We start from the raw sequence: 24,297 nt of genomic DNA, 5'->3' as shown, positions 1-24,297 counted from the left end.
ATCCACACCCAGTCTGAGCTGTTTATTCTATGGTATGTTCATTTGTTTGTAAATGACTGTTCTTTTGCATTCTTGGCTAGCCTGGAAGATATACAGAGGAAACAATATGAAGCTCAGATCATGTGGCTGTCATCTAAAAGATATGTGCTAGAAAGGTTTGTGCAATAGCAGTTAGCATATTGGCAGGAGAGGAGGGAGATACTAGCTACAAGGAAGTTGGAACTCATCTTCCTCAAAGTAGTTGTTAGCAATAAAAACCTAGGATTCCCAACTAGCCCAGGGATGATGACATGACACCTTGTTCGATAAGTGACAGAAAGGCTTTATTTACTACAAGTATTTAAAATCAAGTCAAGTGAGCCCAAACCAAATCAAAGTCTAGTAATTACCTATAAGGTTATGATTTCTCACCAAACAGGTGACGAAGAGGCAGTCTGTTTCTCTTCAACTTCTCAAGTAAGTCGGGCGCATGGGCACCTGGTGTCAGAGAGATTTCTCACTCTTGAAGCGCACGCGCTATTTGCTGTTTCATCTTCAAGGCATTTTTTAGTTGTGTAAATCAAGAAAGAGTCCCAAGCAGTAATTGACAGGAAAATCCTGCTCATTACTGGTTATCAGAAATTTTTAATTTGAAAGAGTTACCTTCTTCAGTAACAAGAGGTTATCCAGTTTGAAACATATCAAGAAACTGATTAACAGCCAGGAAAAACATACTAAATCAGGAGGAGACATCTATTACATAGGGATAATGTCACTTCCTGCACATAAACACGAGTTAGTCGCAAAAGAAATTATTTACCATACTAATTAATCAAGGATAGAAATTTCATATGGTTACACACCAGACAGCTAAGAGTCTGCTTACAATCATTCTGAATATAGCAAGATAAGCTGGAAGAGATACTTCATTATTCCTTCTTAGATGGCCTAGCAATGAACTCGCATCCTCTTGCAATATGCAGTTAGCATTATTATTCTGGCTTTTAACTTTTGTGAGTAGGCCCAAGCTTAGCATGAGTTTCAGAGTCATAAGTAGTTTCTCCAAGGGTCTTCATCATGGGTGCTGTATGAGAATGGATGGTCTTGGCATAGGACAAGAAAAGGGACCATATTTTAGACAGCTGGGGTGCTCATGTGCCACCCATCCCTAGAACTGTGAGTCTGTCATAACTGACCTGGTCTGTGGACTGTGGTCTGACTTGTTCACAGAATTGTTCAAGAGCCACCTGCAAGATATTTCTTGCTGTGGAAGATACAGAAGCTCTCGCAGATCTAGCTATCCTCTCAAGTCTGGGGTTGCTCTCTTATCCCCAATAGCCCTTCCATTAGACTGAGCAGATTTGGCCTTGAAATGGTTGAAATGATTGAACTTTACATCATGGTGTGTTCATTTATTTGTAAATGACTGTTGTTTTGCATTCTTGGCTAGACCATATGATACAGATACGGAAGATGACGATGAAAACTTATGGATTATACCTGAAATTTACTGGCAATTCCGAAGGTTTGCACCACACTATGTATAATATTAGCAGGGAAGGAGGGAGATACTGGTTAGAAGGAAATTGGAACTCATCCTCCTCCAAACGGTTTCTTCAAGGGTCTTCCTAATGGGTGCTCCATGAGAATGGATGGTCTTGATATGGGACAAGAAAAGGGACCAGGTTTTAGATAGCTGGGGTCCTCATGTACCACCCATCTCTAGAACTGAGTTTGTCACGACTGACCTGGTCTGTGGACTGTGTTCTGACTTGCTATCCACAAAACTCCTCAGGAGCCAAGTGCAGAAACCAAATGTAGGATATTTCTTGGAGAAAGATGCAGAAACTCCCGCAGATCTAGCTCTCTTCTCAAGTCCCGAGTTGCACTCTTAGCCCCAATAACCCTTCCATTAGACTGAGCAGATTTAACCTTGAAATGGTTGAGATGAGTCAAACCCTCATTGTGCCATTTGCATGTGTTTACTTTTTGAAAAATAAAGCACTCTTAAAAGCTAAGCTTGGGGCCTAAACTATCTGATACCCTCTTTTTCAAAAAAAAAGAAGACTCTTTGCTTGCTCTAAGTTTATTCTGAATTTTGCAGTCCCGCTAAGAAGAGGTCTAGAAGGAAGGAAAAAAGGGTAAGATTTCCTGAGATCCAGACTGGGACTGGCAACACAGCCAAGGACCTCTTGAGAACCAGCAGAGCATCAGATGCAGGGCTGAGGAGAAACGGATTGGAAAGGTAACATATACTTTTCCCTTTCTTAATGCCCTCTTGCTTCGATCCCATAATGATGAGCACTGTGACAACCCCTGAGACTGACAGCTTTTCAAATTAGCTTTTCTCATGTTAATAAACTACAGAAAAGAAGGACCAGCCCTATTTTGGCATCAAAATTATATTTGGGTCTACAATGAAGTCCAGACCATTAGTGGTCTAAGGTAAGACTGACTTCAGGGAAGGTAGGCAAGCAGCATACGGTAGAACATTCCTGAGCACCTTCTCACTGGGATCTAACAAATCCATGTAACAATAATTTCACTGGGCATCTGCATGAGTTAGCATAGCAAAGCTCTCTGCAGCTAGGGCCCCAGAAAGCCTTAGGAGTTGCTGACTACAAGTGACATGAATCTTGTCCAACTTCCACCCACCATTGAACAGAAGCAGGGAAAATGACTAGCAACAATTTGGGGTGATGTTCTGGCCATGATGGCCCAGGAAAAATGAAAGAAGTGAGGGCTTTTTGTGGGTGATCTCTCTTATTGGATCAACTGTGTAGTGGGGAAGATCACAGATAAGCTTTTGGGTACCACAGGATCCTTCCTCAGGTCTCTGGGTAGCAGTTTGATTTGGTTAAGTGAAAGGCATTAGGTAAATCTGTAGTTGATGACTGACCATATTTTGTTTTGCAGACAACTGCCAGTGACATCTACCCATTACTGCAAGACTGAAAACAATAGATTCTGGCCAGGTCAACAGCTGGACAAGCTATGTTACCTGCCCCAGATGAAGCCTGTCCAAGGACAGGCCATGTTCAAACACATCCAGCAAACAAAGCCTGCCTACCCCAGCATCTACAACCCATATCGCAGCTGGCCAATCAACGAGCGGGGCTACCTGACCTATGGAGACATTGAGATTCAAAAGAAATATTCCATCTGATATGGTCTGAACAGTGATGCGACGTGTGATCAAAACTTTGTAAACCCTCTGAAATCTCAATTACCTTGTGGTTATCTTTGGACTATTTGAAATCAGGCTAAGGCATAAACCGTGGATTCCTATTATTCTCCATCCACCTCCTGTAGTGCTCTTGCCCCCTTTGAAGTGTGTGGTGCTTCAGGTGTGAATTATGGAAGACCTCATAGACTGTGCCAGGGGCTGAAGGTGCTCTCACAACTTGGTAAGGGAGAAAACATTAACGGCCTGCACTCCATCAAGGTACAATGCCAGCAGGCCTGAATCTGCTCCAGTATCCTCTAAAACAAACGCACCATATACCGCTCAGTGAAGTTTCTCATATTGCCTTTGTGTGTAGTTCCAAGCCAACCTAGAAGAAAGACCTTCAAAAATTGTACTGTCCCTGGTCTCTTTTTAGTTTGGTCCCAGATATACTCTTTCATGATCCCAGGAACCTCCTCATTGCCACTGTGTTTCTCAGTGAGACTTCAGGTAAACTGAGTAATGCAACACTGAACTTAGTCTCAACAGAGTAGTTTCATTTGTACTTACTGTTTTTGTGGGTTACTTCTGGTTATCTGAGGCCTGATGTGGGCTAAGGAGTTTGGTATTGTTGCAGGATCAGAGCTTTAGCTTTCATGTTTTTATGACAATGATAGGGCAACAAAAATAAGACAATCCTACCTGTATTAATACAAAGAACTTTACGTAATTTGTAGCTCCCTCCCTGTCAATGACATTCAGATACACAGTTAAGATAGTTGCAAATGGGAAGTGACAGAAACATCTTTATTCACAAAATTGTCTCTGGTCAAGTAAGATTTCCTGCACTCTAAAAGTTTCTGGACAAATACTCTTCCCCTGCAGTAACAAAAACAGCCAACTGGAAGGAAATGGTGCATTTGTCTAAACCTCTTGGCCTCTATGAACTTACGTCAAAGACCATTATCAAATTCTCAGGTAATTTCTCTTGAACGTGTTGGAAGAATTAGATAATGCCTCCACAGAGAAGTTGTGTACGCATCACGCTTGTAACATTAATGTCACAAAGCCCAGTCCAGTGCTTACCAAGGACAATGGAAAGATGCTTTTTAACTTCAGTGAACCCAGCACCCAATACCAATAAAATTGTGGCCAATATTATAATTTGGTTGCGTAAAGAAGTCAGTATACCTGAACATCTTGGGTTTTGAATAGCAAATATACGTAGCCTCATCAGTAACCATGCCACAATACACAAAAAGTTCAGGACACCTGTTACTTTCACATTGGTATCTACTGCTTATATCTGAAGGAAATAAAAAGTACATAAAGCTACAACATGATGGTTATATGTAACAGAACAGTTACGAAATGGAAGAAGGTATATAAGGAGTTAGCAACCAGATCATATTCTTCCCAGTGTTCTCAAAATGAAGGTGGTCAGCCAATTCATTCTTTTGCTTCTATTAATTGCTTCATCTCTTGCTGAAAATAACTCTCTAGACTTGCAAGGTATGAAAAACTAAAACGGATAACATTTTTAAATCCTCTTTTGCTTAAAATGCTTCAGAAATTTTAGCTTGGAAATCTTGGTTAGATGTTAAATGATGTTTGTTTAATCTGTATTTAAGAAATAAAAAAAATTCCCTGTTCTCCTATGCTATTAGTGATCTGAGTTAGCTGCTCATTAATAGCTAATTGGCTTTTTTGTTAGAGGTTTCAATTGTAAATAATCAGTGAAACAAACCAAACTTATTGTTGCCTATAGCTGTAAGCCTCTCTCCCAAGAAAATCAAATTTCAGATTAGTTTTATTTTTAGATATCGGGCTTTATATATTAATATGAGTATTGTATTCAAGTAGTGGAAGCCTGTACTTCAGCTGTAAAACTCCATGAAGTAAGGGGCTCAGAGTGATGGTTTGAATTGGTATCTAAAGTGAAGTGCTTTGGTCAGTTAGAATCATAACGATAGCAATTGGATTGTCAATTTGGAGATCTAGTTCTGTGATCAGCATTTTACACACAAAATGGCAAATAGGCACTTTAGGATAGCAGAGAAATCACTTGGACACAAAAGACACCTCCCCATTGTCTTTGGGAAGCTTTGGATTAGTCTTTGTGACATGACTGTTACATGTCTGGTGCGTACACAACTTCTCTATGGAGGCATTATCTAATTCGTCCAGTGTGTTCAAGAGAAATTGCCTGAGAACTTACAGAGGTCAAGAGGTTTAGACAACTGTGGCATTGTATAGTGCAGGGTCTCTAAGTTCAAAACAAGATAACTCCATACATGCTGTGTTTTTCTTTTTTTGTTCCTGAATGCAGCTGGGTGTGGCGCCAGTCTTGGGGAAGAGACAAAAGCATTTCCAATTGATCTGTATTCAAATGAAAACTGTACCTGGAAAATACAGAGACCAGAAAACAAAGTCATCCGGCTCATTTTCTCCTATTTTCAGTAAGTAATTGTTCTCAATACCATCCTAGTACTTTGCTCCATTTCATTTGAATCATTATAGAGCAGAATTCTTTTAAATATGTAATGAGCCTAACTCAATAATTTCAGAATATTCAGTGCTCTCCTGTCTCTGAACATCATTGTCTTTGTTGTCACAAAATTGCTTATGGAATCAGTGTTACGCTGAGGCTTCTACTTATTTATTCGTGTGTGTTTTAACAGACTTGACCCTCATGCAAGTTGTGCAATGGAAAATATTAAAGTGTACGATGGCCCCACAAGTAATTCACCTCTGCTAGGACAAGTATGCAGTAATATTGACTCAGTTCCAGTATTTGAATCCTCTTCAAACAGTTTATCTTTTCAAGTTGCAACAGATTCCACGGACCTTAAACGGAGCATCTTTGCATTCTATTATTTCTTTTCAGCAGACTCAGGTAAGTCGTAAGAAAAGCGGTCGAAGTAGCACTGTCTTAATGCTGCCTGTTATCATAATAATGTTCTGCTTTACTCCGAAATGTTGGGCTGATGCAGTGAAACGTATTCATGGGATCACAATGGAATCATGTCCAGATTTCCTCAGCCCACCAAGAGTTGTCCTGATGTAAGGTCTCTGTTAAAAATTAGCAGAGGGAAGTATCGTATGTCCCGGTCTTGCTAATTTACCACATGAATTCTAGCATTAAGCCATAATTTCAAGTTGAACCAGAGAATATCTTTTAGAAAGAAATGTTGTTTTGTTTAAGGGCTTGACCCTGCTTTCATCAATCACATCAGTGGTAAAATTTCCTTTGATTCTTTGGTGCTAGATTAAGACTTTAGTAATTTTCTTTTGCAGAAAATGCACCTCATCTTTAGGCAGATTGTTTTAGGGCTTAGCTATCCATGTTAAAAATGTATACTTCATTTCCAGTTGCAGCTTGTATTTTGGATTTTGATATTTCATTTTCTGCAAAATAAAAAACCTTCAACTTCAGAAATCTTCTCTTCAGGTCCATACATGATCTTGAGAATAGAACATGTCCAGGTCAACTGTTACATTTCTTTGGGGTAGTGGCCATGTACAGATGTTTAGTTGCTACCAGGAGAATCGCAGCTCTCCCAGTAGAAACCACAGGTGTGCAGACACTCCGTCTTTTAATTCTGGTGCAAAATTGACCATGCTGGAACAAAAATAACCTGACTGCAACTACTTTGTCTTCTCATACCAGAGTCACCAGCATAAGAATGGCAGGTTTTCCCAGACAAAGATCAACCCAGTTGCAGGAAACACAAGGAGCAGGAGAGAGGGGGCCATTTCAGCCTGAATGCCTGCTCCCTCTCCTGGAGAAGCATTCTGAGTGGTGGAAATTTTCCACCACGAGATATGAACATGTGTATGTGGCCAGTGTCTCCCCAATCTCCTCTTATGATAGGGTGCATGTGTTTTATTATCCTTTCCCTAGAACTGTGCCCTACATCACAGTCTGTCCTCAATGACATTTTGTTCTTACATACCCTGGATCCTTTTCACTTTAATACTATAAAGTAAATATCAACAAAGCTCTTCGGGAAACAGGATAAAACTAGACCAAGTACTTTGCAGTACACCTCAGCTTAATAAAAATATGCATTGATGCATAAAAGAGAACTCTTCTCCATTAATGAATTGGTCTCCTCACTGAATATTATTTTCATTAAAAGCTTTTGGCTCTTAAGTGATAACATCCTAACAGCAGTTTAAAACTGACATCAAACCTGAGTATGTAGCAGCCTGCATGCGTAATACCTGAACGGGTGCTTTGACCTTGAAAGTAGGATTCCCTGAAATAATACAGTTAATTCCTGTTGTGCCCTGGGTTTTGATTTCTGTTCATTACTGGCTTTTCTATCCATTCCTTCTTTTCAGAAACTGAAGACTGTGGGGGTCTTCTTACAAGTCCTGAAGGAACGTTGACCAGCCCCAACTACCCCAAACCTCATCCAGAGTTCACATACTGCGTCTGGCACATACGAACAGCAGAAAACTCAAAGATAAATTTAACGTTTACTGACCTATTGTAAGTAGCTGCTGTGTACAGCTAGTGACTTTTTTGTCATTCTGTTAAAAATCATCATTTTATCATCAGGAAGTAACAAGTGTTTGCAGAGGTTTAGGTTGTCGTGGCACCTTTAAACAAAAGTTGCCATGATGCAAGTATTAGACTATATTACAATAATTTTCCAAAAATGTTATACATTATCTTAGTGCTGTCGTATGGTTTTCTTCATTATCTAATACCGGTAGGAGTCTTTAAGAGCCAGTGGAGGAAATGCATTGAATATAGCTCAGGCCTCATCAATGTTAAGGTTTTTAGTAACCAGTGTAGCTGCACTGGTGCAGAAAAAGCAATTCAAAACCCTAGCTCCACTGATTCACCTGCACAAATTTAAAACTCCATTTACACAGGTGACCTATATTTCTACTAGGGACTGGTACACTTAGTACCTGTAGTAGCAATTATAAGCTTAGTATAAATAACATTTTAGAGACACGATGTAGGAAAGATGTATGTAACTGAGAATTCTTCTACTTCGCTTGATTGGTAGTCTTTAGATACATTTTCCTTTGTACAGTATTCTCTATCCTGTCTTCATAATATTATTAAAACTCATTATGATTATTATTATTATTCGCTGTGTATACAGCCTAGAACTAGATCCGAACTGCAAATTTGATTTTCTTGCAATCTACGACGGCCCCTCCACAAAGTCTGGTTTAATTGGACAAGTCTGTGGTCGCAGCCGGCCCACATTTGAAACTACTTCAAATACTATGACTATTGCACTGTCTGCAGACTATGCCAACTCTTACAGAGGATTTTCTGCGCACTACACCAGTATTCCCCTGCCAAATCCTAAGCCCAACAGTAAGTCCCATTTTCTTTTGTGCATCTTGTGCCCATTTTGTGTATCTCCTTGAAATGCAAATACACATCTCTCGTGACTCTACCTTATGTTATTTTAGGGATTTTGTCCCTGCTGCCTGACACTCATCTCAAGGGTGTAAAGTTCATATTTGTGTTATATCAAAAAATATGGTGCTAGGTTTGTTCCCTGGTACAGGAGAGGAGGTGACTTCAGAATAGATACTCTATGACTTATTTGAAATTATGATCTAATTTTAGATTCCTTCCTATACAAAATCTCACAGCTGCAAATGCCCTGCTGCCAACTAAACACCTCTGCAATAATGGGAGAAGTTAGCCTGATAAATCCTGGTTTTAATATAGTCTCTGATACATATTGGAGAAAGTTCTATAAGACCTAATCTTCTACATGTGCAGGTGCTTTGCTCTTTAGAAAGGGAAAGGAGCAGAATTCACATATGTGGTTCCTGGAGGCATTAGGACGGTGGGCAACAGAAGAATAACAAATACCCTAGCATACTGCCTTTGCTGTCCTCACTTTTTCTACAGATGAAGCATTTGGTCCATTAGAGCTGCTCTGCTGTTGGTGGTGCAAGGGGAGGTGGGTCCATTGATAGACTCCTGGCTCACCATCAAATCCTGCTGCTGCCTGGAGCTCTGAAAGCAATGCTAGTCCAACTGGCTGCCTCTTACATGGATGCATGGGTGGGTGAGGAAAAAAAGGAGTTCCCTTCGCCTCTTTCCTCTGTGGGCAAATGTCTGACTTCAGTCCTGGACTTCTTAAAACCATGAAATTTGAAATGATGGGTTGCATGCAGGCTGTTGCTCAAGAGGGAGGGAAAGTTTCATATTGTCCTCTGCCAAAGAAGAGATATTTCAGGTCAACACATATGAACTACTGAGAGACATATAAAGCAATTCTACATTAACTTCCTTTGTTCTTTGTTTTCTCAGCATCCCTTACTTGTTCTTCAGACATCATGACAGTTGTTCTAAGTGATGCTTACCTGGATGCATTTGGCTACAATGAAAATAATTTACAGTTGAATGATCCAACTTGCAGACCAGTTTCAGGAAGGCCAGTGGTATTTTCCTTCCCACTAAACAGCTGTGGAACAGTTAAAATGGTAAAGAAAATAAGTGACCATTTCTGAAAGTATGTGTAAAAAGCCTCATGATATATTTACTTTGCTGGATATCTGATTACAGGTTTTCAGACTGGAAGAACCACTCTTCCCTCTACAACTGACCTGGGAACCAAACTAAGGTCCCATCTCAGCCAGGACTGAGCTCAGCTGTGTCCATGACTACTAGACAGTGTTTGATTCTGCCTTTAGTCTGTATTTCCAGCGGTGATACTATATTAGGCAATGGGAGCATTAAATACTCATTGTAGCCAGTATGTATTCCGGCAGGACAAAGACCCAGAATTTGAGGATTCTCCATCAGTTGATGGTTCTGAGAAAGATACTGTTTGAGGATAAGGTTGGGGGTATTCTTTAATTATTTTCCTTTAGGGGTCAGTTCCTCATTTCTGAGACATGGTAGGTTTGCTGCTAGTTATCTTGTATGTTGGTTTACAATGCTTTTTCAAAGTATTGATACCTGGAAGAAGGACATATTTTTCTGTTAGTTTTGTAGCTAACACCTGCAGGGCTAGGTAATGGGGGCACCAGTCCCAAGTGCCCATTTAAAGGGTGTGCAGGAATGGCAGCCACCACCACTCCCAGCCCCTACTGCTGCTGTGACCCGTGGCACAATTCCTAGCTGTTATATTTTTGCACACCTGCATGGCTTATACTAATGCTTTCTATGTATTTTCTTTTGCAGAAGGAAGGTAATAAAATTACTTACACCAACTTCATCACAGCATCACAAACTGGTGAGATCATCACTCGTCAAAAAAACCTGCAGATTTTTGTGAAGTGTGAAATGGAAAACAATTCAACAGTTGAAATTTTCTATGTATCGGAAGATGGTGTAATACAAAACTCAAGCGCTCTTGGTAGATACAATGTTAGCATGTCATTCTATGAATCAGATTTATTTGCCAGGCCTATACTGGACTCTCCGTATTACATAGATTTGAACAAAACCCTCTTTGTTCAAGTTAGTCTTCATTCCACCGATGCAGATCTTCTGGTGTTTGTTGATACCTGTGTGGCATCACCCAATCTTGATTTTGGATCACCCACATATGCCTTAATCCAAAATGGGTAAGAAGCTAAATTAAATTATAATTTGTTTACTAAAATGTAAACATAGGCATGCGGAATGTGTAAAATAGTATTGCAATTGTTTTTATAATTGCATCAAACTATTTCCCTTTGTAAGAGTCATTATGGGGTATAATCAAAATTGAATTTCTGTAAATTATATTTCTGAGATCCTCCATGTATTTTCTTCAGTTGATTTTTACCTGAAACCTCCACTTCAAAAACATTCCTGTATTGTTCACAAAAACAGGAATCAGGGCTCCATGCCCTCTGCGGGGTAGATCAAGAAATGATACATCAGCAATAGGTGAAAGAAGACCCTAGTTTAACGGCCTGATACAGCTAAGCATGCTAAGTAAATGGATTACACTGCCGTAAATCAGGGGTTGACAACCTTTTAGAAACAGCAGGCTGGAGGTAGCACTTGCTAGATATTCCAGCATTTGCATGGGGGAAAACAGTATCATTTTGTCACGCCTGGCAAGCCAGATAAAAACTCTTTGCCAGCTAGATTCATCCAGGTTGCTGACCCCTGCTGTAGATCACTTTAAACAGAATTGCAAATTGTATTACAGGTGTATTAAGGATGATACTTATATGAACTACCCACTGCTTCAGCACTATGGCAGATTCAAATTTAATGCCTTTAAGTTCCTGAGAAACCATGCTTCAGTGTACCTCCAATGTCAAGTTTTAATTTGTGACAGCAATGACAGTAATTCTCGCTGTACTCAAGGCTGTGTGCCTAGACAGAAAAGAGCTATTTCTTCATACAAATGGAAAGCGAATGCCGTGATTGGACCCATCCGCCTGAAACGAGATCGCAGTTCTGTAGATCACTTAGGTAAGCATGATACGTAAACTGAGGACTGTGTGTTGCTGTCACGTGGTAGAAATCAGGAGTAATGCTGCTGAAGTGAGTTGAATCATATTAGTGTGAAATTAGAGTGAGAACAGAATCAGGATGGAAAAGATTTGATGAAAGAAGTATTTCATTTGTGTTTTGAAAAAGCTTGCAGGTACTTTTCAAAATTGAGAGATTGGCTTATCTTTCAGTATAAGACTTGAAAGCAATGACCATTAAAGAAAAAAGAAATAGATTATTTGAGTGCTTAGGTAGACACTCGATCTCACCACAAGGAGCACTTGGTGAGCTATCAATATAAAAATAAGACTTGAGATATTCAAATCAAATCACGATTACCAAGACAACGTTCTTAGACAGAATGAGTGTTTGCGTGCCTCTCATTGCCTGAAAAAGTGTGTGATTAAAAAAACCAAACAAACAACACATTATACATTTCACATCTAATCTCTGCTTTAATTTTCATTAAAAAAGACATCTAGTACTCTACTCACATACACGTGTTCAATTTCTACAGAAAAGCGTTTAATGTTTACAATCAGAATCATATATTATTGAATCCAAAGTGGGTTAAATCTCCTCGAACAACACATATAATAAAGACTACTAAGGACAGGAACTTGTGGGGGGAGGCGGGTAGAGGAACCCATTCAATAACAGAAAGAACTTTTAATTGAAGCTGTATATTTTATGGATTATGTGTGACTCATTGACATGTATCTATCATACAAAATGAACACACAGTAAGGCAAAACTGTTTTTCAGAGACAGGACTAGTACTGAGAGGCAAATGTAGGTCAGTTTAAAACCATCAAAGGGATATTTTTAGGAAGCTTGGCACGACAGTAGCCTATGCTATATGTTTGGCTCCAGCTTTTCATGTGGAAATTTTAAATTTAAAAAAATACTACATGCTTTCCAAGTCTAGATCTCTTTATCCCATATGTTAATCAGTCTTGTTGACAAAGGAATAGTAATATTAATATGTGCTTTACATTATTATAATGACTATTCTATTTTTATTCCAGCAGCATTTACAATGTACTCAATCCTGTTGCTGTTTATTTTTGTGGGTGACTATTGGCCCCCCATCTGTTGGGGAACTGTCAACTGTTTCAGCCCCAAAGAAAGCAGAGAATTTTAAAGCACTGCATAAACACTAAAAAATCCTCACAAAACCCTTCTGAAGAACATTAATATAATGTTGCATTAGTTAATACCATAATCTTACCTTAGATTTTCAGATATACCATGTTAAACCTTCCCCTTAAAACCATTAACAGAAGAAATGACACAAGTATGCATTCATAATATGCAGTTACTATATGAATATTACATAACATATGAAGTCTTACTGGGAACCACTCCTTAAAGGACAAATGTGACACATCAACAACAGCTAATTTTAAATAACTGTTTTGGGGTTTTTTTCAAAAAAGACAAACCATAGCTATTGAGAAACAAGAGAAATGGAGAAAGAGCAATGCTAGAAAGCCTAGTGTAGTTGAGTAACCTTGCTGAGAAATAAATAACAAAGGTTTTTCTGTGTTTATTTTTGCTTTTAAATGAAAAAACACAAGTGCAACTCATTGCAACAAGGTCAATACATGCAATCTATTCCAAGGCACCACTGAGGCATCAAAATATCTGATAAAAAATGTATAATGCATTTCCCTCAAGAACTGGATAATTTTTCCACTGACTTCAACCGTTTTTTGTTTTGTTTTCTGTAGAGTCTCTGTCTGAAGTGCATCCTGGAAAAACCCAGAACCTGCAGCAGAAGAGTTTATATACCTTTTCATTTGTGATATTGGCTATAAATGTTATCTTGGCAGCTGTAATAGTGAAACGTTACATCAAATGCCAATCAGAATACAAATACCAGAAACTACAGGGCTATTAGCATTAGCAGGTGCCCATATTGGCCATAATAGTGCAGTGTGGAGAGAAGTGTATTGTTAACTTTTATTCAGGTGTGTTAGCGGTCACCAAGAAAATATTCAGTGCTAAATAATCATCACACTTTGAATTGTTCCAGTGGTAGCATCTGAATATACTCTACATAGGAGTAAGTCTTAGGACCATTTAGACATCGCAGTAGAATCAAGCTGTCTATTTACTGATGTTTCTTGCACAGAATTCATTAAATTTACATTTTATTACTGCCTATTTCTGGCCACATCTAATTAACTAATTGCCTAATGAACTGCAAAGTAAACAGCTCAGCATCTACACCTGTTAGGGCACACAAAATAATAAACTCTACAGCAAGCTAGTACTTGTATTTACTAATACAAGCTGTGCAGTATGTAGCACTGCAGACCCACCTGCGGCGCCACACACCAGATATTTAGGCATTTCCCACGCTGCTACCTTGCAGGGTAGGGGTGGGTTTTTTTGGTCTCTGGACACAGTCATAGACACTTACCAGCTGGCTGGGGCACAAGGGTGCTAGCCCTGCACTGCAGCACCTTTGTCTCCCAGCCAGCCCCCACCATAGTACATTGAGCCTGGTTGTAGCAGCCCTGGGCTGGCAGGCAAGCCCCCTGCCAGCTGGGGCTGCTCTGACTGGGCTCCATGTGCTGCACATGAATACACTCCAGAGCTATGCTCTGGATTTATTTGCTCCCAGGCACATGTTCAAACAGTGTGCCCAGGAGTAAAAAACTTTAGAACATAAGCTCCAACATTTATTCATGTACACTCATTGCACATGTAGATGCGCCCTCTGAGTAGATGTTTAGATTTGAGCTACAAAGCCCAAAATGCTTAGGGTATATCTTTCAGGAAGAACGGTCCCCATCTAGAACTTCACTCTACATCCTGCATTTTCTTGAGATGCTAGAACTAAAGTTCCTGGTTTTAAGCAGAAGGGTGACTTACTAAGACATTTTCTTTGAATTATCCTTCTTGTGGATCTGACTACCTGGAGTTGCAAACCTTCAAGGAACATGTTTTTTTCTGCCGTGGGAGAGAATATCAGGTATGGTAGAAAAAGAAGAGTATGTGGGAGCAAATACGTGAAGGATCCATGTAAGCTCTGAACATTTTTTTCCTACTTATCCTTCTATAGGTGTTTGTACATACTTTAAAACATTTTTGCTATCTTAACATAATAGTTAAATCAAACTGTCTGTAAATCAGTCAATCTTGTCTGTTTTTTTTCTACATGCTCTCAGATGGATGGGAATAAAAATATTTAACAGGTAGAAGGAAACTAGCACACAGTGTAGGTAAGAACTTCTGCTGTATTTTTTTCTGACCCTCTTGAAATTTACTGCAAACTTAGTGAATCTGGAACTTTAATTAAAAAGCACCTATACACATGTATATTCGAGTCTGCCGGAGCTTTCTAATCAGAATGCTCCAGCATCTCATGCATTCACCCCCATGTTTCAAAATGGCAGCAGGGGCTATAGTTAACAAGCTTTGCTTGTTAACTGCTGCTAACAAGCTTTAGTGCTGCCATTTTGAAATATGGGGGTGAATGCATGAGATGCTGGAGCATTCTGATTAGAAAGCTCCGGCAGACTCGAATATACATGTGTATAGGTGCTTTTTAATTAAAGTTCCAGATTCACTAAGTTTGCAGTAAATTTCAAGAGGGTCAGAAAAAATACTCCAGCATCTCATGCATTCACCCCCATATTTCAAAATGGCAGCACTAAAGCTTGTTAGCAGCAGTTAACAAGCAAAGCTTGTTAACTATAGCCCCTGCTGCCATTTTGAAACATGGGATGCTGAATATATGAGATGCTGCAGGCATTTTAATTAAAGCAGCTCCCAAAAGCTGTTTAATTAAAATGTCCCCCCACTCTGGTGCTCATGTCAAAATGCCCAAAATTACTATTATGAGAAATGGAAAAGGAAGTAACACTTTAGAAAAACATTTGATCTTTTCCCGTTTGTGAAAACAGCATACATAGAACAGCTGTAGTCTACTCCAGGGCACTAGACACCCTCTGGAATTGTAGCCTTTCTTTATTCTCCCAAAATTCCAGAGTAACAAAGAGAAAAACAGAAAATGAAACAGGTGTCTCCAGACAAAGCATGATCTTCAGTCTGACACAGCAGGGAAGGATTTAAATTTACCCATGCGCTGCCCACCTTTGTAGAACTTACACCTATTACACATTAGAGAGACCATCTTTGATAAAAAATACTCCCCTGGCCCAGCATTGCCAAAAATGCAGCAGTCCACACATGAAATGGATTGATTCTGGTACTTTGGTGGTCCGCACTTCAAGCATCTGTATTTGCTGTAACACAGAGCACTATGGAAAGAAACGAATTCATAACTTGGATATTTTTCCATCCACAGGGTGCACCTCAACAGTAGGTTGCACAGTAGCAACCATCCTGTCTCTAGCCTAAGTCTTTAAGTGAACAGCTTCCACAGGAGGCCTTGAGAGTTCCTCTCACTTCATAGCATAGTAATTAAACCTCTAATGAAAGGAGGGAGATAGGGCTTTGAATTACTTTAGAGGAGAGAGACTAGAACTATAAATCTCCCCCTAGTGCTCTAAACACTAAACTGCTACAGAAAGCAAGAGGACAGAGCAGCACCATTTCCTTCTGTGTTTTGAGAAGGGTGACCCAGTTCTGTTTCTTTAAGAAATGGTGAAAAAAAGATTCCAAGCTTGAAGCTCGCAGGATAAAAAGCAGCAGGTGGTAGAAAAGCACTGAATCACATGCCTCTCCAGGGCCTAGGCAAAAGGAATGATATGAATTAAGACACATCTAGTCTTCAGAAATTCCTATTAGCTTCTGAAGAGCAAGCGTGTTGGTTGTTATGGATTCCATTCTTAAGCTGCCTACCTTCCTCGATACACAGATTAGAGAGCCCAGACAATTGACACAGAGCGGTGGCTTCTACCGCAGGAGCCAAGTGACTCATTCCTATTGTAGAGCTCAGCCCAAGAACTGTAACAAGCAAAGGCAATAGAACAAAACTCAGAAATCTCAGTGCAAACATATTACTACAAGATTTAAAAAACCCACACAAAAAAAGGACAATTCAAGTAAACTTAAATAGAAAAGATGCAACTCGTTTTATTTGGAGTGCATCTTTTATAATTCATGCCAAGGTTGACAAAGAGGTGGTATTTAACAATACTTTTTAAATAAATAAGCCAAAAAAGACACACAATTCTTACAATTATGAAAAAATACTGATATTCTTAACGATTAGATCTTTTATAATAATAACAGTTTTGTACAATACTGGGCAGAGTTACAGTAACAAAGGCAAACAAAAAATATTGAGATATTTTATAGTTACATATTTATAATAATAAGCTTATCACAAAAGTTGCCCTTGAGAAGTATTTTTAAGGTCTTCTATCTTCAAAGACTATCTCTCTCCATTTGAGAACCCTTCTCCAGAGTCATAGTGTTCCTGTGAGGCTTTGTTTGATTTTGAGTTCTGAACCAAATCTACCAAGAGAACAATTTTATTATCTATGTGTTCCTGAAGGTTCTGAATCCGCAGATCAATATAATCCATTAGTTTTTTCTCCATCAGGTCCATATTTTTGGAGATGATCTTTTCCAAATATGAACAAATAGGCTGCTGTTCCAGTCTGTAGGAAATAAGTAGAAGTATGATATTAATTTTAGGTATCATGGTGGGTAACATGCATAAATGGGGATTCTAGTATCTCTAGGAAGAGCCCTGGATTTTTAAATTAGCAACTGATTTCTTAGAATGAATAATCAGCAGGAATAGTCATGGGGAAAAAAAATCTAACTTCAAAACTACACCCACACATGACAGCCTGTGTTTTTCAAATTTGGGTTAAGAAATACAAGTAGTACTCTTAAGCCTTCTATGAAATAAGTTTGGATTCATTTTGCCCAGCACACCTTAAAGTTGTGTATATTATTTATACGTGTAACTTGAACTAGTTTGTTACACCTAGAAAAACCATGACTACAAGGGCCCTCATGAAGCCATTTAGTTAGTCCATCCCTCTGCTCCAAGTCAGCATAATCTGCATTGAAACCATATGTAATAGGTGTTTGTCTAACCTGTATGTAAAACACAACTCCGGTAATGGAGATTCCACAGGTTTCCTAGATACTGTACTAGTCTTAGATTTAGAAAGATTTTCCTAGTGTCTAACCTAGATCAGCAATCCTTTGTCTTTTATTAGTGCACTTAAATTCCTAGGTAAGCATAACACTGTGCATTTGTTATTATTAAGCTGAACTCTGTTTATTTTAGGTAGTTTCTCGAATTTGTCAAAATTGGAGATCATTAGAAAACTGCAAATCATCTTGAATTCCAACCATGTCTTAAAATGATTGCAATCCCTTCCACCTTTTAAATTTATTACATTTACAAATGATAGAAAACACATTCTCTGTTCCTATATCCATGTCCTTACTAGAAATTCTCTATAGTGTTGAGCCCAGAGCAGACCCCTGAAAAAACCTACACTCTTCCAGTTTGATAGCGGCCCACTGCTGGATGTTCAGCTTGTACTAAGAAAGCAGCTTTCTGGCCAGCACTCCTTCTCCCTTTATCATTTAATTCAGTCTTCAGATAGTAGATAGGGGTGTATTGATAAAGATTTTCTTGGCCAATACCAATAGCCAATTAACTAGCCATATCTGGTAACTGACTTAAGGGAATGCAGCTGGGCAGCGTGAAGAGCAGCTCCCTGCAGCTAAGTCTGTGGAGGGGAAGGGATGTGGGGTGGGGCAGATCTAGGTCCCCAGTGAGGAAGGTAGTAGGGCAGGAGGCACTGCCCAGCCACGGCAGTGAATGGGACCTGGGGCTGGGAGTGAAACAGATCCACAGGTAGATAAGCATCCTGGCACTTAAAATTGATGGTGGGTGCACCTGAAATAGTCACTGAATGAGCTGTAATTCATGTGCCACTGCCACCACTATTAAGCCCAGGGACACTTAACTGGAGCAGAGCTGAGTGAGGCAAGGGTGGATGCAGGCTGCCTGCTGAGCGAGGGATTGGGAATCTCTGCTCTGCTTTCTTTGCCCAGGGAACCCTGTGCTAGCCGTGTGCCCCCTGCCCACCTGGCAACAGGAGGGACAACTCCCTGTCCTCACTGTTGCTGGGTAGGCAAGGGGCACAGGGCTCCTGAGGGAAAGGTAGCAGAGCTGAGAGCCCTGAGCCCACAGTGGGCAGCCTGCATCTGTTCTGCGCACAAATCTGGGGGAGCACATGCCCCCCCCCCATGCCTCTGTCAGAGCGTGCACACAGTGGCAGGGAGCCACGTCCCCTGGATGAGGTGCCTGCAGCTCTGTTGTGTTCCCTGCCCCAGGCCCCACTCACCACCCTGGCTAGGTGCCTCCAACCTCAGCCCCTACCCCACTCCTTCCCTCACTGTGGGAGCCTTCATCTGCACCACCCCCATGCCCTTTCCCCTCTACAGACTTATTTGCAGGGTGCTGCTCTCCACACTGCCTGGCTGCATTCCTGGCCATATGCATGCATGTGGCAGGACACATGCACGTGGTGTTCAGGGGCCCCCAGACAGAAGGCATACTATATTTAACAGTGAACGTTGGCTACACTGGCCAAAAAAAGCCAATAACTGATAATGTTAGTTTTCCTTTTATCAGTGCTGATCAACTATGCAACCAATATAATCAGTGCACCTCTAGTAGTAGATTTAGTTATTTGGCTAGTGTCTGTCTGAAAATTCAGGGAAGCATAAGTAGGTGGGAAGAGATAACAGGAGAAATAAAGCAGAGGGGAAAAAAGCAGAAAGAAGCACAAGATGGGGAGGAGGAAAGGGAAAAACATCCAGGTTCAGGGAGAAAACATTTACAAAACAGAAAAAAAAAAAAACAAAGAAAAGGAATAATAGGAGTATGTCAACATCTACCAGAAAATAAAAGAAAATGGGTGTAGGCAAATATGAAGACAGGAGTTTGCATTTAATGCATTCAAATTGATACTTCGTTAAATGTTACTATGATAGGTGTTCACAAGTCTCTTATGCCTTTAGCTGCATGGACTCAGAGGGCTGTGGTACAAAGACTGAAGAAGTACTCTTGCTTCTTACTTCAGGGAGCTGCTCTTCAAGTAATCCAAAAGCTATTAGAAGTTGAGTAAGTGTTTAAGACTCAACTTACCTGACATTTTGAATGCCTTCTTCTTTAGCTGCTGTGCTCTTCTCAAAGTGCTTATTCCCATCTTCTAACCGAAGGTGATTAACTTGGCCACACAAATTCTGAAGAAAAGGAAGCAGCAGCCCAGAACTAGGCATATTTAGGACTTCACTTGCTTGATCTGGTATTATTGAAGACCCCATGATTGTACAATCTCTCCCAGGAAGAAGAGTGCTCTGCTGGGCCCTTTTAAGTTCTCCAAGATCAGAGGTATTCTTTCTGCTGGGTCCCTGTGCATTCAGGTCAACTTGTTTTTTTAAATCTTCAGAAACTGTTTCAGTTGGCAAATAACTGTTAAGAGGACAGGGTCCATTGGATGACTCGTCTAATGATCTTAAAGCAGATGTATTGTTCAATCCCCCTATTGTCCCAATGTCTCCAAAAACAGGTTTCTTGTTTCCCAAGATACACTGGAGTTTGTCTCCAAGAGACAAACTGTTCTGATAGAAATAAGAACATATAAATATAAAACTAATTAAGTACATAGAGATATGTTCTCCCCCACAAAAGTTTTAAACGTCTTATAACATGTCAAGTAACTATAATGTTCCCCACAGCTATCTATGTAAAATATTTACTGAGAATGAATGAGATAAGTGCCTCGTCAAAATGGAAATTGTGTACTTGAAGTTTCCTTTAAGGGAAAAAAGAAAACCTAAATAAGATTTACCAGATTTAAACAAAACAAAAATGAAGCTGTGAAAGTGAACGCATGAACTTTGAGAAGGTTAGCTAGCAATTTCTTTTCCGATGAGCCATTTTTGAAGCAGATTTTTACCATTTTAGGTCCTTATTCTGAGCATGTTACTCTGTATGGGAGTATATCCATAAGATAAATTATACTAACAATACTCTTTTTTATTCAGATGGAAACCAGATGCAAGGACTGTCTGCAATGCTAATGGTTACATGGAGGAAAAACAGATGAAGTGTAAAATTAATGGGAAAGAGTTTGGTGCTAGATCGGGGCGGGCAATTATTTTGGGCGGAGGGCCGCTTACTGAGTTTTGGCAAGCCTTTGAGGGCCGCATGACAGGCAGCCAGGGGCAGATAAATATTAATTTTCTAAATTTTTTTAGGGGTCCTGCGGGCCAGATGGAATGGCCTGGCGGGCTGCATCTGACCTGCGGGCCACATTTTACCCACCCGTGCTGGATTCTTAGAGTTCGATCTTCATCTTTTGGAACTCTTTTGCTCCCAGGTCAGATTTAGATTTAGCCATCTTTAGGACATGTCGCAAGTCTCAGAAATGTCCCCAGGCTTTTTCACTGGGCCCATAACATATTTGGGTATAAAGCAGCAAGAAGTCTGTGTTGGAGCTTTACTCCATTAAATGAGTCTGGAATGCAATTAACATTGGCCCAGAATGTGGAGTTCTGAACTAATTCTCATAAATTTAAATAAAAATGATATGGTGACTTACCTTCTGCTGACATTTAACCATATCCATTAGCTGCTGAGCACCTGGAGATAACTTTGACCCCATGGATTCCATTATCATTTGCACTCTGTTTAGATCTATGCTTGATCCTAGTGAAGGAAAATCTGCTGGTTTTGAAGAAGCTTTTCTCACCTTTACTACAATTTTACTGATGAGTACGGTCTGTTTTTCACCAACAGAAACCAGCTATTGCAAAAAAGAGAAAGCAGTGTTTTAAAATTAGAAAAATTTGGTTTTGAAAGTCATTTCCTTTGGGAATGTGCATTCAGTGTAATACAATTTAGGAAGTTAAATCAGCTTCTCTTTTCTACCAGGGTGTTATTTTAAATGCATTTCATCCTGCGCTTAGTCTTAGAAATAACAATACTCCAACAGAATTTGAGCGCAAATGAACTGCAGAATCAGTTACAACCCAAGAGCATGATTAGACCTGTTGACTTTAATATGATTCCACATAGGTCAAGGTAGGATGCATACACCTGTAAGATCAGATTTGTCTATTCAGCCTGTACACTATTTTTTTCTGGTTAGTAATTCTGTTTCTTTAACAGCATATTACTTTTTTCATACATACAAATGACTTAAAGTATGAGATGTCAATCTGAATTGAGAATCCCAAAATTAGAAGCCATCTATATTTAAGGTGCTTGCTCTACAGAATTATAAAAATCTGTTTTCATTTTACATAGATGATAATGCAAAAAAGAAATATTACTCAAATAAAACATTAAAAAAAAAAATTAAGAATTAAGACAATTTTTGTGGAACTTCCTACCTTAATTCTACAAGCGGCTGTGGGACACTCCAATTTAAGATACTTTTTGTATAAAGTAATCCCATCACTTTTACTAGAAAAATAAAATAAATGAGCTGTGAAGTCTCTGTGGCAAAATACTACATAAAAGCTTTATATAAGAGCACAGAAATGGTAGTTAATATATTTAATAACAAGGAAAGAGCCAAGTGTCATATCTTTTAATGTGCTTATCTTAACAATGAAAATCAGCTTGGTTTGAGGAACATAGGATTATGGGGAGGGAGGGGGAGAAGATAGAGAGATTATTACAAACCACCAATGAAACAAACAGATTTGCTCTCTAGAAATAACTAACTGATAGAACAGAAACATGTTACACTTATGTTTTCTTTGCAGACATATTTAATAGAATTTTTTAAATGATGCTTAATGACTTCTGGGAGATGCTACTGAATTAACTTTTTAAGACACTGAAAGCAATAGCTAATGTCCTGGCACTCAGCCTTCCTTCTGTTTAGCATGCACCAGACGGTGGGTGTACAAGCCACCATACTGCTTTGATAATGACTGAAGATGCCCTCAAGAGGGCCAGAAAAGTGTGGTGTTTGAGATCGTTCATTTTTTAGCCTCTGCTGAGGCTGCCAAGAAGGTGCAGATTATGCTAATGGGTTTTCAGAGGCAGCTATCAACATATCAGATTTGGATTAAAGTGGTCACCAGACAGGCTGTTGACAGAAATGGGGGTGCAGAAAAAAATAGTGCTTAATTTTCAGCTCAGCATGCCTCTGCACTGAACACAGCACATGCCCAGAAGGGGCAATGTGTCAGTTTAACCTGGCTGGCCTAGCATCTGTATAGATCATGTGCTTCAGAGGGGCTTTTTGACACTTTTATCTAATAGCCGATTCAATCAGCTATTAGATAAAAATGCAAAAAAACCTCCACTGAAATGCGCGATCTATACAGACGCTGATGAGCTAAGTCAAACTGATGTGGTTCCTGCTCCAGTAAAGTGCTGGGGATTTCTTCCTGCTATGTCTGTCAGCAGTCAAAGCCTACATTTATACCAGCAATTTAAGAGTGTGCTATCTCATTCCCAACCCCCTAAGCTGTCCAGTTTTCATACTGTAGGGACTTAATAACAAAGACAGTGAAAACAGAGCCCATGACCCAAAGCCACTGACCTGTCACCCTGGACGGTGCAGACATGCTCTCCCCTGCTCGTCCCGCAGTACTCTTCTCCCACGTACACTTCCATGTTTCTTGCCTCACTGAGAACCCCAACACAAGCAATTTCCTCACGGCTCCGAGAATCGCAGTGCAGGTACAGCACGCAAGGAGCATCACTTCCGTCACTGGGTAAGCGCCTCTCCAAAACAACTGAGTCCTCACTAGACGGGGCGAAAGGAAGTTTAGGGGGAAAAAAAAAGCACTACAGCATCTGTCAGTTGAGTCAAGCGCTTCTCCAGATAATCTCGTTTACGTGCTGAAAGCTAGACAGTGCTTCATCTGAAAGCCTTCGTCGCTCAGAAGGGACATGAGCGACAACTGGGGCAGCTCCAAGGTCCTCTGCCAGCGTCTCGAGCCAGGCAGGGCGGCCATTCTCCTCTCAGCCACGATGCCAACGCTATGTTGCTAAAGTGAGGTTTCTTCCCCCTTCTCCTCTCCAGCACCATCAGGAAGCCAAGCTCCCGCTGGGATTTGGTCTTCGATTAAACCCGCTCCCTCCCACGGGAAGGCTGGGTTCCCAAGTCTGACCGAAGCTATTACAGATTTTTTTCCTGATGTGAGATCAGGTCGTGAATTGTACTGTTCAACCCCTCTGGGACATCAATCTCCTGGATTGCTTTCAATAGTCACCAGGAGATCAATGCTGATTCTGCCAGCTGGGGAGGGTCGGCAGCCCTAGCGGGCAGGAGACCTCATTTGGCACATGCCCGAAGTACGGGGCTGGCGTTGGCCCGCCCCCTCATTCCCTGGGGGCGCTGTCAGACGTGCGCCCACTTGCTCCGATGCCGGCGACCAGATATGGGGCAGAAGGGTCCCCCCCCAGCCTGGAGTTCCAGGGACAGAGGGAGACAGCGCCCCCTGGCGGGCGCAGCCCCTCACCCCAATGCGCATGCGCCCGCCGCCCGGCGGCCCAAGCCCTCACCTGTGCTCGGGTGGCCCCAGCGCCTCACCCGCCGCCGCGTCCTCCGGCAGCAGCCGCACGAGGCCGGCCAGGTCCCCGCACTCCCAGGAGCAGCCGGCTGCCAGGCGGGGGGATGCGGGGGCATTGCTGCTATAGGCCGCGTCGCCGCTCAACGCCGCCGCCATCGCAACCGTCTCGTCAACTGCCGCCGCCGCGAGCCGCGCCGGGCGGAACTGATTTCCCGCGGGTGCGCGT

General features: G+C 40.7%; 4 protein-coding genes across 4 annotated transcripts in view; 3 read left to right on the top strand and 1 right to left on the bottom strand.

Annotated features, from left to right (window-relative positions):
* LOC149860034 (EF-hand calcium-binding domain-containing protein 12-like) lies at positions 1-3,831 on the top strand. The gene is made up of 4 exons (XM_090057877.1): positions 1-155; positions 1,430-1,504; positions 2,084-2,224; positions 2,896-3,831. Exons 1-4 carry the CDS (start codon positions 121-123, stop codon positions 3,143-3,145), a joined length of 501 nt encoding a protein of 166 aa, XP_089914003.1. The 5' UTR covers positions 1-120; the 3' UTR covers positions 3,146-3,831.
* An 81-nt stretch (positions 3,832-3,912) lies between these two features.
* CUZD1 (CUB and zona pellucida like domains 1) lies at positions 3,913-14,937 on the top strand. The gene is made up of 9 exons (XM_090057878.1): positions 3,913-4,666; positions 5,478-5,604; positions 5,827-6,041; positions 7,493-7,643; positions 8,272-8,492; positions 9,447-9,619; positions 10,323-10,708; positions 11,284-11,552; positions 13,307-14,937. Exons 1-9 carry the CDS (start codon positions 4,576-4,578, stop codon positions 13,474-13,476), a joined length of 1,803 nt encoding a protein of 600 aa, XP_089914004.1. The 5' UTR covers positions 3,913-4,575; the 3' UTR covers positions 13,477-14,937.
* A 21-nt stretch (positions 14,938-14,958) lies between these two features.
* Positions 14,959-24,227, bottom strand: C7H10orf88 (chromosome 7 C10orf88 homolog). Its single transcript, XM_090057873.1, has 6 exons — positions 24,064-24,227; positions 23,096-23,302; positions 21,930-22,002; positions 21,137-21,340; positions 19,678-20,153; positions 14,959-17,155 (listed from the first exon to the last, which is right to left on the bottom strand). Exons 1-6 carry the CDS (start codon positions 24,225-24,227, stop codon positions 16,927-16,929), a joined length of 1,353 nt encoding a protein of 450 aa, XP_089913999.1. The 3' UTR covers positions 14,959-16,926.
* Positions 24,154-24,297, top strand: part of LOC149860031 (disintegrin and metalloproteinase domain-containing protein 9-like) — a 49,191-nt gene continuing 49,047 nt past the window's right edge. The window contains exon 1 of the mRNA XM_090057872.1: positions 24,154-24,289. The gene's annotated coding sequence lies outside the window, so the exon portion shown is untranslated. The remainder of the gene's footprint in view (positions 24,290-24,297) is intronic.

Source organism: Crocodylus siamensis, chromosome 7 (assembly GCF_052110815.1).
Source record: "Crocodylus siamensis isolate JL-2025a chromosome 7, ASM5211081v1, whole genome shotgun sequence".
NCBI classification, from domain to species: domain Eukaryota; kingdom Metazoa; phylum Chordata; order Crocodylia; family Crocodylidae; genus Crocodylus; species Crocodylus siamensis.
This window is presented reverse-complemented; position numbering and strand designations above follow the sequence as displayed.

Excerpts from the sequence above, each read along its gene's own strand:
- C7H10orf88 (XM_090057873.1), bottom strand. The coding sequence starts at position 24,227 with ATGGCGGCGGCGTTGAGCGGCGACGCGGCCTATAGCAGCAATGCCCCC. Across the intron at positions 23,303-24,063 it reads CTGGGGCCACCCGAGCACAG|TGAGGACTCAGTTGTTTTGG; the intron begins GTGAGGGCTTGG and ends CGCCCCGTCTAG. Across the intron at positions 21,341-21,929 it reads CAGCCGCTTGTAGAATTAAG|CTGGTTTCTGTTGGTGAAAA; the intron begins GTAGGAAGTTCC and ends TTTTTGCAATAG.
- LOC149860034 (XM_090057877.1), top strand. The coding sequence starts at position 121 with ATGTGGCTGTCATCTAAAAGATATGTGCTAGAAAG. Across the intron at positions 156-1,429 it reads AAAAGATATGTGCTAGAAAG|ACCATATGATACAGATACGG; the intron begins GTTTGTGCAATA and ends ATTCTTGGCTAG. Across the intron at positions 2,225-2,895 it reads AGGAGAAACGGATTGGAAAG|ACAACTGCCAGTGACATCTA; the intron begins GTAACATATACT and ends TTTGTTTTGCAG.
- CUZD1 (XM_090057878.1), top strand. The coding sequence starts at position 4,576 with ATGAAGGTGGTCAGCCAATTCATTCTTTTGCTTCTATTAATTGCTTCA. Across the intron at positions 4,667-5,477 it reads AGACTTGCAAGGTATGAAAA|GGTGTGGCGCCAGTCTTGGG; the intron begins ACTAAAACGGAT and ends TGAATGCAGCTG. Across the intron at positions 6,042-7,492 it reads TTTCTTTTCAGCAGACTCAG|AAACTGAAGACTGTGGGGGT; the intron begins GTAAGTCGTAAG and ends CCTTCTTTTCAG.